Source organism: Hyla sarda, chromosome 1, assembly GCF_029499605.1.
Source record: "Hyla sarda isolate aHylSar1 chromosome 1, aHylSar1.hap1, whole genome shotgun sequence".
In the NCBI taxonomy this organism is placed as follows: Eukaryota; Metazoa; Chordata; class Amphibia; order Anura; family Hylidae; genus Hyla; species Hyla sarda.
The window spans coordinates 306,260,257-306,275,261 of NC_079189.1; the positions used below are offsets into that span (position 1 = coordinate 306,260,257).

General features: G+C 41.9%; 1 protein-coding gene across 2 annotated transcripts in view; it reads right to left on the reverse strand.

Moving 5' to 3' along the window:
• Positions 1 to 6,894, reverse strand: part of SUGP1 (SURP and G-patch domain containing 1) — a 35,531-nt gene extending 28,637 nt beyond the window's left edge. Inside the window, exon 1 of one of the 2 annotated variants that reach the window (XM_056518206.1) lies at positions 6,816 to 6,894. In XM_056518206.1, coding sequence (XP_056374181.1) covers positions 6,816 to 6,885 — 70 coding nt within the window. In that variant the 5' untranslated portion in view covers positions 6,886 to 6,894. Of the gene's footprint in view, positions 1 to 6,728 lie in introns of both variants that reach the window. The other variant, XM_056518207.1, reaches the window with a different exon arrangement.
• Between the last annotated feature and the right edge of the window lie 8,111 nt (positions 6,895 to 15,005).

The following is a 15,005-nucleotide window of genomic DNA, read 5'->3' on the forward strand; positions in this document are numbered from 1 at the left end:
TATGCCTATCTCTATCTTATATGAAGGATAGCCTTATGCATATCTCTATCTTATATGAAGGATAGCCTTATGCCTATCCCTATCTTATATGAAGGATAGCCTTATGCCTATCCCTATCTTATATGAAGGATAGCCTTATACCTATCCCTATCTTATATGAAGGATTGCCTTATGCCTATCCCTATCTTATATGAAGGATAGCCTTATGCTTATATCTATCTTATATGAAGGATAGCCTTATGCCTATCCCTATCTTATATGAAGGATAGCCTTATGCCTATCCCTATCTTATATGAAGGATAGCCTTATGCCTATATCTATCTTATATGAAGGGTAGCCTTATGCCTATCTCTATCTTATATGAATGATAGCCTTATGCCTATCTCTATCTTATATGAAGGATAGCCTTATGCCTATCCCTATCTTATATGAAGGATAGCCTTATGCCTATCCCTATCTTATATGAAGGATAGCCTTATGCATATCTCTATCTTATATGAAGGATAGCCTTATGCCTATCCCTATCTTATATGAAGGATAGCCTTATGCCTATCCCTATCTTATATGAAGGATAGCCTTATACCTATCCCTATCTTATATGAAGGATTGCCTTATGCCTATCCCTATCTTATATGAAGGATAGCCTTATGCTTATATCTATCTTATATGAAGGATAGCCTTATGCCTATCCCTATCTTATATGAAGGATAGCCTTATGCCTATCCCTATCTTATATGAAGGATAGCCTTATGCCTATATCTATCTTATATGAAGGGTAGCCTTATGCCTATCTCTATCTTATATGAATGATAGCCTTATGCCTATCTCTATCTTATATGAAGGATAGCCTTATGCCTATCCCTATCTTATATGAAGGATAGCCTTATGCCTATCCCTATCTTATATGAAGGATAGCCTTATGCCTATCTCTATCTTATATGAAGGATAGCCTTATGCATATCTCTATCTTATATGAAGGATAGACTTATGCTTATATCTATCTTATATGAAGGATAGCCTTATGCCTATCCCTATCTTATATGAAGGATAGCCTTATGCCTATCCCTATCTTATATGAAGGATAGCCTTATGCCTATCTCTATCTTATATGAAGGATAGCCTTATGCCTATCCCTATCTTATATGAAGGATAGCCTTATGCCTATCTCTATCTTATATGAAGGATAGCCTTATGCCTATCTCTATCTTATATGAAGGATAGCCTTATGCCTATCCCTATCTTATATGAAGGATAGCCTTATGCCTATCTCTATCTTATATGAAGGATAGCCTTATGCCTATCCCTATCTTATATGAAGGATAGCCTTATACCTATCTCTATCTTATATGAAGGATAGCCTTATGCCTATCCCTATCTTTTATGAAGGATAGCCTTATGCCTATCTCTATCTTATATGAAGGATGGCCTTATGCCTATCCCTATCTTATATGAAGGATAGCCTTATGCCTATCCCTATCTTATATGAAGGATAGCCTTATGCCTATCTCTATCTTATATGAAGGATAGCCTTATGCCTATCTCTATCTTATATGAAGGATAGCCTTATGCCTATCCCTATCTTATATGAAGGATAGCCTTATGCTTATCCCATGCATGCTTAAACTCCTTCACTGTATTTGCAGCGACCACTTCTGCAGGGAGACTATTCCATGCAACCACTACTCTCTCAGTAAAGTAATACTTCCTGATATTACTGCAGAAACCTTTGCCCCTCTAATTTAAAACGACGTCCTCTTATGGTACTTTTTCTCCCATATAAATATGCTCTCCTCCTTTACCTTGTATGTATTTAAAAGTCTCTATCATATCCCCTCTGTTTCTTCTTTCTTTCCAAGCTATACATGTTAAAAGGATACTCCCGTGGAAAACTTTTTTTTTTTATGAACTGGTGCCAGAAAGTTAAACAGATTTGTAAATTACTTCTATTTAAAAATCTTAATCCTTTCAGTACTTAGAGGAAATTATTTTCTTTTTTAATTTCTTTTTGGTCTTGTCCACAGTGCTCTCTGCTGCCACCTCTGTCTGTGTCAGGAACTGTCCAGAGCAGCATAGGTTTGCTATGGGGATTTTCTCCTGCTCTGGACCGTTCCTGATACGGGCATCAGGTGTCAGCAGAGAGCACTGTGGACAACACAAAAAAGTTCAAAAAGAAAAGAATTTCCTCTGGGGCATACAGCTGCTAAAAAGTACTGGAAGGGTAAAGATTTTTTTTAATAGAAGTAATTTACAAATTTGTTTAACTTTTTGGCACCAGTTGATTTAAAAAAAAAAGTTTTCCATCAGAGTACCCCTTTAAGGTCCTGGTAAGTTTTATCCTGCAATCCATGCACAAGTTTAGTAGCTCTTCTCTGAACTCTCTCTAGAGTATCTATATCCTTCTGGAGATACGGCCTCCAGTAGTGCGCTCAATACTCCAAGTGAGGTCTTACTAGTGTTCTGTACAGCGGCATGAGCACTTCTCTCTTCCTACTGATTATACCTCTCCCTATACATCCAAGCATTCTGCTAGTGTTTCCTGATGCTCTATTACATTGTCTTCCTACCTTTAAGTCTTCTGAAATAATTACTCCTAACTCCCCTTCCTCAGATACTGAGGTCAGGGCTGTGTCAAATATTCTATATTCTTCCCGAGAGTTTTTACACCCCGGGTGCATTATCTTGCACTTATCCACATTAAATTTCAGTTGCCAGAGTTCTGACCATTCTTCTAGTTTGTCTAAATCCTTTTCCATTCGTCGTATCTCTCCAGGAACATCAACCCTGTTACATATCTTTGTGTCATCAGCTAAAAGACCAATACCTTACCATCGAGACCTTCTGCAATATCACTAATGAAGACATTAAACAAAATTGGTCCCAGTACAGATCCCTGAGGTCCCCACTGGTAACAAGACCTTGCTCTGACTATTCTCCAGTGACTACAACCGTCTGTTGTCTGTCACTCAGCCACTGCCTAATCCACTCAACAATATTGGAGTCCAAGCTCAATGACTGTGTTATTGATAAGTCTTCTATGTGGGACAGTGTCAAAAGCCTTACTAAAATCTAGATATGCTATATGTACTTTTATTTTCTTATTCTCAAATATCTGTTTTAAAGAAAAATTCTTTAATAAAAAAAGTCTTGATATGCGATGTCTACTGCCCCTCCGCCATCTACAGTGGTCCCTCAACATACGATGGTAATCAGTTCCAATTAGTTGAAACCATCGTATGTTGAGGGATCCGTGCAATGTAAAGTATAGGAAGTTATACTCTCCTGTCCCCGCTGCTCCGGACCGTCATCGCTGCCCTGGATGTAGCCCTCAATCACTGTCGCCACGTCCCTGTGGTGTGCCCGCCGCTCCGGACCGTCTCTGCTGCCTGGGATCGTCGCTCTTCATCGCCTTCATCACATCGCTATGCACGCCACTCCTATTGGATGACGGGACGGCGAGTGCGGCGACGTGATGACAACAATGATGGAGAGCGGCGGCAATGCAGGGGATCCCGAAGATGACGGTCCGGAACGTCGGGGACAGGTGAGTGACCATCACCGTACCACACGGGGCACCTTAAATGGCTATCCGGTGGCAGCTGAAGCAGTCAGCGCTGCCGGATAGCCGTTTAAGCGATGGCCCCGACATACAAAATCATCATATATTGATGCTGCCTTCAACATGCGATGGCCTCTGAGAGGCCATCGTATGTTGAAATGATCGTATGTCGGGGCCATCGTAGGTCAGGGGGGGTCACTGTATTATTTTAGTCACCCAGTCAAAAAAATCAATAAGGCTAGGTTCACATCACATTTTTGTCATACTGTTTTCAATCCGTTTTTCTAAAGAAAAAAAAGGATGGAACAGTATGGAAAAAAGTAAACCGTATGCGTTTTTAAACGGTATACTGTTTTTAAAAGTGCATACAGTTCCGTCAGTTTTTATAGAAAAAAAACCTATAAGTTTTTGAAAATTTTGTATATTTTTAATGGGAGGGGTCTTGGGTGCGGACTTTAGGACGCAAATGCACATGTCCAAAGTAAAAACGTATAAGTTTTTCCCATATGGAACCGTATACATGTGCGTTTCCCATTGACATCCATGTTAAAAAAAACGTATGCGGTTGCAGTACGGTTTTTAAACCGGAGACAAAATCGTGGTCAACCGTACTGCAACCGCATACGTTTTTTTTTTTTACATGGACGTCAATGGGAAACGCACATGTATACGGTTCCATAAGGGAAAAACATAAGTTTTTACTTTGCACATGAGCATTTGAATCCTAAAGTCCGCACCCAAGACCCCTCCCATTAAAAATGGACAACATTTTTTTTTCTATAAAAACAGACGGAACTGTATGCACTTTTAAAAACAGTATACTGTTTGAAAACGCATACGGTTTACTTTTTCCCCATACTGTTCCATCCGTTTTTTTGCCATACGGTTTTCTTTAGAAAAACTGATTGAAAACAGTATGGCAAAAATGTGATGTGAACCCAGCCTAAGGCTGGGTCCACACTACGTTTTGTCCCATACGGGAGCGCATACGGCAGGGGGAGCTAAAACCTCGCGCTCCCGTATGTGACCGTATGCGCTCCCGTATGCCATTCACTTCAATGAGCCGACCGGAGTGAAACGTTCGGTCCGGTCGGCTCATTTTTGCGCCGTATGCGCTTTTACAACCGGACCTAAAACCGTGGTTGACCACGGTTTTAGGTCCGGTTGTAAAAGCGCATACGGCGCAAAAATGAGCCGACCGGACCGAACGTTTCACTCCGGTCGGCTCATTGAAGTGAATGGCATACGGGAGCGCACACGGTCACATACGGGAGCGCGAGGTTTTAGCTCCCTCCTGCCGTATGCGCTCCCGTATGGGACAAAACGTAGTGTGGACCCAGCCTTAGACTTGTTGGACATGATCTCCATGAAGTAAACCCATGCTGTTTTTCATCTTGCAATCCATGGGATTTTAGATGTTCCACAATCCTATCCTTTAGTAGGGTTTCCATTAATTTCCCCACTATTGATGTCAGACTCACTGGCCTATAGTTGCTGGATTCCTCCCTACTACCTTTCTTGTGAATGGGCACAACATTTACTAATTTCCAATCTTCCAGAACGACTCCTGTTACCAGTGATTGGTTAAATAAATCTGTTAATGGTTTTGCTAGCTCACCACTAAGCTCTTTAATCATTTTGGGTGTATCCCATCAGGCCCCTGTGACTTATTTGTCTTCACTTTAGACAGCAAACATAGAATCTCTTCCTCTGTAAAGACACATCAATGGCCTGTGACAGTTCCTGAAGGACTGAAATGTCACAGAAATGAGCGGTTTACATTGGGCACCGAGGCAGGAGAGTAGGACTTATTTTCATTATATATAATACACTGTACTTTTTTTATGTCCAGACAACCACTTTCGGCTAGGTTCACACACCAAAATTTCTGGGCATAATCCGGTGGAAAATTCAAGCAGCATGAAACTCCAGACAGGTTTCATTTAACTACATGCCATCTGTTTTTAGCTTGAAGACATTTTTGAATAAACTGATGATAATGGGGTATCCCCAATAAATATATAAACTGATGATAATGGGGTATCCCCAATAAATATATAAACTGATGATAATGGGGTATCCCCAATAAATATATAAACTGATGATAATGGGGTATCCCCAATAAATAAATAAACTGATGATAATGGGGTATCCCCAATAAATAAATAAACTGATGATAATGGGGTATCCCCAATAAATAAATAAACTGATGATAATGGGGTATCCCCAATAAATAAATAAACTGATGATAATGTGGTATCCCCAATAAATAAACTGATGATAATGGGGTATCCCCAATAAATAAATAAACTGATGATAATGGGGTATCCCCAATAAATAAATAAACTGATGATAATGGGGTATCCCCAATAAATATATAAACTGATGATAATGGGGTATCCCCAATAAATATATAAACTGATGATAATGGGGTATCCCCAATAAATAAACTGATGATAATGGGGTATCATCAATAAATAAACTGATGATAATGGGGTATCACCAATAAATAAACTGATGATAATGGGGTATCACCAATAAATAAACTGATGATAATGGGGTATCACCAATAAATAAACTGATGATAATGGGGTATCACCAATAAATAAATAAACTGATGATAATGGGGTATCACCCATAGATAAACTGATGATAATGGGGTATCCCCAATAAATAAACTGATGATAATGGGGTATCCCCAATAAATAAACTGATGATAATGGGGTATCACCATTTGAGGGTGTGTCGTCGGTTCAGACAATGCCAGGGTGTATAGCAGTGTTTTCCAACCAAGGTGCCTCCAGGTGTTGCAAAACTACAACTCCCAGCATGCCTGGACAGCCTTTGGCTGTCCAGGCATGCTGGGAGTTGTAGTTTTGCAACATCTGGAGGCACCCTGGTTGGGAAACACTGCAGTATAGTCACGCCCCCTTTGGCAATAAGAGGGGTAATGCTCAGCTGTCAATCAAGTCACTGATTTCCAGGAGGGATAACAGAGGAACACCACAAGTCAGTACTCTCAGATGCCTCACACACTGTATGCAGTGCCCCAAAACAGCCAGCAGCAGACTATGAGGTCGCGCACTGCAGTATGAGAAGAATGAATGCGGCTGCGCACTGTACAACACGTATCTAGAGACATATGCTGCCGCTCCCCACAAGGTCACCTCACCCTACAATATGGCCGCTGTCGTGTATACAGCGCTCCCTGCCTCCATTACGGCCGCCGAGGCTGAGAGTTTGCCGGAGCCCAGCATACCTGCAGGCTTCTTATTCTCCATCTTGTTGCTCTCTCTCTCTCTCCCTAATGCCGGCTCCGCCCACCACATCACAGAGCCTTTTGGCCTGCAAATCCTTTTCCGGTGCAAGGCACGCTGGGAATTGTAGTCTTTACGGGAAAAAGTTTTTTTCAGTCCTGTTTTTTCAGTGTGTAACTGACGGTTTTAAAAAGAAAGCAATTTCTTTTTTGCTATATATATATATATATATATATATATATATATATATATATATATATATACATATTATTTATATTATAGAAAATATATATGTATATAGTAAATCTCTGCTTTTTGGGACACAATACATTCTGGGCCTCCTGCATGTACTAAAGCAGTTGCCCATAGCAACCTAGCTTTTATTTCTACAAGTCAGTCACAACTTCTTGGAACAGTGTTTCCTAACCAGGGTGCCTCCAGCTGTTGCAAAACTGCAACTCCCAGCATGCAGGGGGTAGTAGTTTTTTTAACAGCTGGGGGCACCTGATTGGGAAACACTGGCTTTGCAAAACGGTCACCCTTAAAAAATGGAAATTCAGTGCCATTGCTGCAGGAGAACATGCAGAACTTTATGTGGTTAAAGAGGATACTTTATACTGCATTTATCTATCTCATCTAGTATCTATTATGTTTTATTTTACTACTTAAAAAAAAATCATAACTTTTTTGAAGAAAATCAGTAGATTTTAATTTGTGAAGGGCTTATTCACACCTTTGGGAAAGGGCAGGGAGAATAAAAAAAACGGCTGCTGCTGTATGCCCACCGGACCTGCGCCACACCGAGGGTTGCCACCTTTCTTGCCCAAAAATACCTGACATTCTAATTTGCATAATTAATTATATATGTGTGACATCACATTAATCCCCCTCTGATCTCCCTGTGCCATAATAATTCCAGTTAATTCCCCCGTGCCATACTCTTTTACTCATTTCAGTATACCCCCCCCTCTGAACCCCGTATCATAACCATTTCAATTGATTTATCTCCCCCCTCCCACCGATCCCCCTGCGCCATAACCATTTAACCATTTCAATTGATTCCACCCTGTGCCATACTCTTTTGCAGGGCCAGGGCAGGGGGGCTAAGGGCACATCATTATATTCTGTCCCCAGTGGCTGGGGGCTCTTTTCTAATAAAAAATAAAAAAAATACTGGCTTTTGCATATTTTTTCTACATAACTACCAGCAAAGGCATTAAAATACCGGCTGGGTGGCATTCCTAGCCACACCCCATTCATTCATGAGCGGAATGGAGTCAGTGGACTGTATCTGGTTTTGTTAGTGGACTTAAAACCGTGGTCTGCCATGGTTTTTAGTCCGTCAGTAAAACTAAAACGGTTCAAAAATGAGCCAACCGGAGTCACTATCTGACTCCATCCAACTCATTCAAATGAATGGGGTGTGGCGTGGGGTTCAGCTGTCGTATCCCCAAAACATGGTGTGAATGCACCCTTATTCTGACCCCCTATAACTTGTTTACTTTTCCGTATACAAGGCTGGATGAGGGCTCATTTTTTTGTACCGTGATCTGTAGTTTTTAGTAGTGTTTAGATGGGATTTTTGATTGCCTTTTTATTCATTTTTTCTGGTATATGAAATGACCAAAGTTCATCAGTTATGGCATTTGGTATTTTTTACATTTACCTTTCACCATATGGGATCATTAAAGAGTACCTGTCATCATCTAAACTTTCCCTGATCCCCCTCCCCATCTGTCCCTTACACTAACTATGCCTATCCCTGTGTTTATTGAGGTTTAAAACGCTGTGGAAATACCTTTTTTTATCCCTCTTCATTAGCTCAGGAGCACTGTCTTTCTGAGGGGTGGAAGGAGGCGGGTCCCGGCAGGCATAATGTCACATGAAGCCTGGCTGGGACTCTGCTCCTGACAGTCTTCCTGTATGCTGCTCTCCCTCTGCAGCAGTGTTTCCCAACCAGGGCACCTCCAGCTGTTGCAAAACTACAACTCCCAGCATGCCCAGGCAGCCAACAACTGTCCGGGCACGCTGGGAGTTGTAGTTTTGCAACAGCTGGAGGCACCCTGGTTGGGAAACACTGCTCTGTAGTGTGCATACAGACTAAGTACAGGGTAGGGACGGCAGCCTGTCTCTCTCCTGTGTCTCTCTGCACTAAAAAGTCAATGGTGAGAACCAGGGGCGGTGGGAGCAATTACAGAGGCAGTGATTAAGATGAATGTCAGGGGGGGGGCACAGAGCAGGGAGTGCAGTGAGATAATACAATGTATAAGATAACGTGTGGTGAGGGGCAGGGAGAACACAGAGAAGGGGGGAGGGGGAGGTGACTGGCTGTCATATGAGAGGCATGTGCAGGCTTGTAGCTCACAGGCTGGGAGCGAGTCCTGAGCTGAGAATACTGAACTTCCTGTGGAAGGACCAGAGCCCTTTCAGCATTAGTCCTAAAAGCTGTACACTTACTATGAAAAGCATAGGAAGCTGCATACAGACCAGGCATAGAAGAGAGACCCCTAGTGGCCAAAAGTATAAAATGAAAAAACTGGTATAAATATTAATATTTTTTAATGAAGATATATTACAATATCTCTTCATTAATGATTATGAACAACATATTAAAAGTTTTTGTTGATGACAGGTACTCTTTAACATAATATTTTAATAGTTTAGACAATTCCACATGTGGTGATAGCCATGTCTATTATAATAGATTCCCTGTAAGTATATTACTTATGCCAAAGTATTATAGAAACATACAAGATCATATTTGGATGTTCAGTAGTTGGACTAAAAATTTTAATAGTAAGGCAAAGTGGGAGAAATTTACTATTTTGCTATTACATGCAATGTAATTCTAAACTACTCAGGTATCATCTTTTGAACATGTACATGCTCGAAGCATTACCTTCCGAAAAGGGAGAGTGGCTAGAGAGATGTACAGTATATTTTCCTGACAAATAGCTTTTTTATATATGGCTTGCGCCAAAAATAAGTACGAGGTGTAAATTACTGCGCAGTACACATGTGAATAGGGTAATACATGAGAAAAGGCCCAAATTTATCAACACATGTGCCAACATAGTAAATACCTTATAAAAATAAACCATGCTCAATGCAGTCAGCATGTCAGACACTCAACAAAAAATAGTAGAAATGTATCTAATAAATGTATAATTACATTATGGAGAATTGGTTTAGTGCTAAAATATACTTACCTAGAAAATTCTATATTTGCTATTGGCCACCATATATTGTTATTGACCCTCGTCATTGGCATCATTCTTATTAATGTGATCTTATCAATGTGATCACTATTATATATTTATTTGTAAGGCATCTGTATGATTAGTACCCACACAAATGATCTTTATTATTTCACTTTATATATACACAGGTGGTGTCCTGGTACAGGACCTAGTCCTGTACCCTGCCTAAGTCCCCTCAGGAAGAATCCCTTGAGTCCATAAGGCTCTCCTGCAGGGCTCAACCCTTGCTCACCCTTCACTGTCATATCTGAATGCACTGTATATATATATATATATATATTGTGTACATATTGTTCTTGTGTATAAAGTTGTCCAGTTTATGTAAAATGTATAGGACCTTCCTTGGTCATGTGACCTACTGTCATGTGATATACCCAGACTTCCAAGGGCACAGGAACCCCAGGCATTAGCAACCAACGGGCTTTAGTCCAGCCCCCTAGTGTATAAGGGGCTGTAGTCTCTCAGTTAGCTATCTTAGTTCTGCTTCTCATCCTGTACACTAAGGCCATGTTCACACTACGGAATTCTCGCGGGCTGAATTCCGCGAGCGGAGATTCCGCCTGGTGGCCGCCGCCAAATATACTTCGGCACTAGGGCCGCGGGGCACTGAGCCGTCACCATTGACGGCTATGCAGTGCTCGCTGAATCCGCGTAAAGAATGAACATGTTCTTTCTTTGCGCGGAACAATTTCAGCGGCGGACTTTGTCCGCCGCAGAAATTCCGCAGTGTGAACGGGTCTCGCAGAGAACCATTCACACTAATGTTAAGCTCACACAGCGGAATTCCGCTCGCGGTGTTCCGCTCGTGGAATTCCGCGAGAATTCCGTAGTGTGAACATGGCCTATAGCAGCATCAATTCCTGCACAATTGCATCTAGGCCAAAGCCTAAAGAAACGCAGCCACTTCTAAAACATGAGTTACAATTCTCTCTACAAATCCAGTGACTACTACTCAGCTAAGGAATATATTAGTTGCACAGTGGCCTGCCTAAATATCTCAATAACTACAAGTCCAAGCAAGCCTGCGAGGTATCCTGTGTCCCTGTTGCCTCTGAAGGTCCTGCATAATTGTAAAAATTGTTCACTAAATATTTCAAGTAAAAGTTCCAGTTTATTCAGAATCCTTGCTGTGGACATTCCTTTATTACAAACCGTTTTTGGGTTGGTTGATGGCGGTTACCATATCGGAATAACCACATCCTGGCATCACGAACACTAATGGGTTAACAACATCTTGCCCCCAGGGTTTATACCACCAGACCCTGCTACATAATGCAACACTCCGGTCACCACATACATATTCAATCTAATGTTTGGGTCTATGGGGGGGAATTTATCAAGTAATTTAGAAAGCTTTTTAAAAGGCTTTTTCCTCTATGTTTGTCGCACAAAATGTCGCACAATGGGTCCGTGCGACTTTTTGTGCAACAATTGCTTTAGAAACGTTTCACTGATTTACTAAGTGTGACTTTTTGCGGAATGTTGCACAATCCCAAAACTAGACGGTTTCTCAGGTCAATTCAGCCCTGCTCTACATTTTCTGAGTCAGGGTATATGTGACTTTTCACACAAAAGTCATACGTCCACACAAAATCTGCAACTTTTTTAGAAGTTGCATCAGCAAAATTTATCAAAGTCTGTGCGTCGTTTGATAAATTTGGCACAAGTCCGCAACTATCGCCGCAACTTTTGTGCTCTAAAACAGTTAAGAATCCCCACCACTCTTTGTAAATCGCCCCCTATGTGCCTAATAGTTTAAGTCTCCTGACATGCGCACTGGTGAGATCATGTGCTCTGTATTCTAAGTCCTGCAACATGCGCAGTATATTTGTTCACAGCGCAGGATCACAGCGCAGGATCACAGCGCAGGATCAATAGTATCTCCACTTACATCATCCGGGCGCCGCGCTCAGAGATCAGGTGAATGGCTACATCGGCGCTCTGGCATGATGTCAGAAGGATGAACGGCAGAGCCCGAATGATGCAAGTGGAGATTGAGGATAGGAGTAGACACATCCCTAACCTGGGAAGTAATTACTATATATGGGATGCTATTGGAGGACACTTTGCGATTCTGTAATTCCCTATGCCATTGGCTGTTGTTGATGGGAAATCATAAGGATGATTATAAATACCCCTGCCACCATTTTTTGACAGCCAATGCCACTATATGCCTCTTGAGAACAGGGCTGGCCTTAGGTGTTCAGACGCCCTGTGCGAGCTAACCTTGTGCCCCCCCCCCATTACCCCATAAACATAAACAAAGGGGGAAAGAATATTTGTAACAAATATTAATATTTAATCAGTCCCCTGCCCCCTTAATCAGTCCCCTGCCCCCCTTAATCAGATGCAGTATAGTTCCCCACATTAGGTGCAGTATAGTTCCCCCACATTAGGTGCAGTATAGCTCTCCACATTAGGTGCAGTATAGTTCCCCACATTAGGTGCAGTATAGTTCCCCACACTAGGTGCAGTATAGTTCCACACATTAGGTGCCGTATAGTTCCCCCACATTAGGTGCCATATAGTTCCCCACATTAGGTTGGCAATATAGTTCCCCACACTAGGTGCAGTATAGTTTTCCACATTAGGTGCAGTATAGCTCCCCACATTAGGTGCAGTACAGTTTCCCCACATTAGGTGCGCAGTACAGTTCCCCCACATTAGGTGCAGTACAGTTCCCCCACATTAGGGGCAGTACAGTTCCCCCACATTAGGTGCAGTATGTTCCCCCACATTAGGTGCAGTACAGTTCCCCCACAGACATACAGCCTCCAGCCATATACAGTGTATGGCTGGAGGCTGTATGTCTGTGTACTGCCCCACTTCAGTGTTCCGACCACTGCTCCGGAGTCACGATCTACTGCTATGGCCTATAGACCATAGCAGTAGGTCCTGGGACCGAAGGAGTGGTGGTCGGAACACTCAAGATGACGTACAACATACAGGTAACTTACCATGCACACGCACGTCCTCTTCCTCGCTGCTCCACTCTGCTGTTGCTATGGGCGCACGCACGGGACGTCAGTGACATCCCTGCGTGCCCTATCTGCCGGCGGCCCCTGCGTTTTTAAAGTTAACGTGGGGGGCCGCCGCAGAGAGGTAACGAGACGTCCAGAATGTGACCGGGGCCCCTGCGGGCTGCTTAGTGGTGGCTGCGGATCCCTATCCCCCCCCCACCGGGAACACCCCGTGTGCACGCCTATGGCTTCTCCCCATCTTCGGTCGGCCTGTTACACTGCAAGCTGTGTCGGCCGCCCGGCGCCTCCTGTTCGGCTCCCGGGACGAGTGCTTGGTGCAGAAATTGGCAATCACTGACTGAACAAAAACTATTTTTTTTTAACCCCACACACAAAGAGAACAAGGTAATAAAAGTTTAATGGCCATGGTCATTAAAATTGTTTGTTTGCATATGATTCAGCAGGTAAAATAAATAAGATTTGTAATTTACTCCCTGTAAAAAAAATGTGTCTTTTTATGTCACTTTCATGGCTTTATAAATCTGGCCACTAGGGGTCTCCCTTCTGGTCCAGACTGCATTCTGTCTGCTCAAAAGCACAGACTTTGGTCTTAGGCAGTGAATAGCACTTGCTCTCCCTGTTTCATACACAGACAGAGAGCGAGTGCTATTCACTGCCTATGGCCAAACCGTGCTTCCTGAGTTTGGTCTCTTGCCAGAAGGCCAAAGTCTGTGCTTTTGAGAAGACGGAATGCAGTCTGGACCAGAAGGGAGACCCCTAGTGGCCAGATTTATAAGGCCATGAACGTGACATTTTTACAAGGAGTATATTAGAAATCTTATTTATTTTACTGCTATATCATCTGCAAAAAATAATTTTAATGACAGTGCCCATTTAATCAAGAGGTTATATGCCCCAAAAGGGGCCATCGGGCAAAAAATAAGCAATCATATACTAATAGATCAAACTGAAAATATTGACACATATAAATGCAATATTATATAATGTGTGTATGAAGCTACTTATAGGTAGAGTGCACTATGACTAGCACTTTAAATGTACAGTTAAAGGGGTATCAACCTATATGGCATATGAACAGGTCTTTCAATATATGCCATAAATGTCTGATGGATGATGGCCTCACCTCTGTGACTTATGTAGAGAATTAGGAACCCCCCAGCCCATACAGCCTACTTGAGGTAGTGGGAGCTGGTCTGAAAGCAAAAAACAGCCGAACTGGTACTGGTTAATAGGAGATGCATAGACAACATTGCACTGGGAGATAAGCTATTTCAATAATACCAATGCTAGGTGAATAGCATAGCTCAAAGACTCCCCCTTTCCCTGCGTGTTTTACTAAAATGCAATTTTGTGTGATTGTCTCATTATATTTTTAAAGGGGTACTCCGCTGGGATTTTTTTTTTTTAATCAACTGGTGCCAGAAAGTTAAACAGATTTGTAAATGACTTCTATTAAAAAAATCTTAATCCTTTTAGTACTTATAAGCTTCTGTATGCTTCACGGAAAGTTCTTTTCTTTTTGAATTTCCTTTCTGCCTGACCACAGTGCTCTCTGCTTACCATGTCAGGAACTGTCCAAAGTAGGAGCAAATCTCCATAGCAAACATATCCTACTCTGGACAGTTCCTGACATGGACAGAAGTGTCAGCAGAGAGCATTGTGGTCAGACAGAAAGGAAATTCAAAAAGAAAAGAACTTACTGTGGAGCATATAGAAGCTGATAAGTACTGGAAGGATAAAGGTTTTTTAATAGAGGTAATTTACAAATCTGTTTAACTTTCTGTCATCAGTTGATTAAAAAAAAATGTTTTTTTCCATTGGAGCACACTACCAATCTGGACTCTGATCACTAGGTGGCAACATTGATCTAAATAAAGAACAGCAATGCTTTATCTTCAAGAAAAGATGGTTTATTTGCCTGTAAGTGGCTTCTTATTCCTATTCTAATATA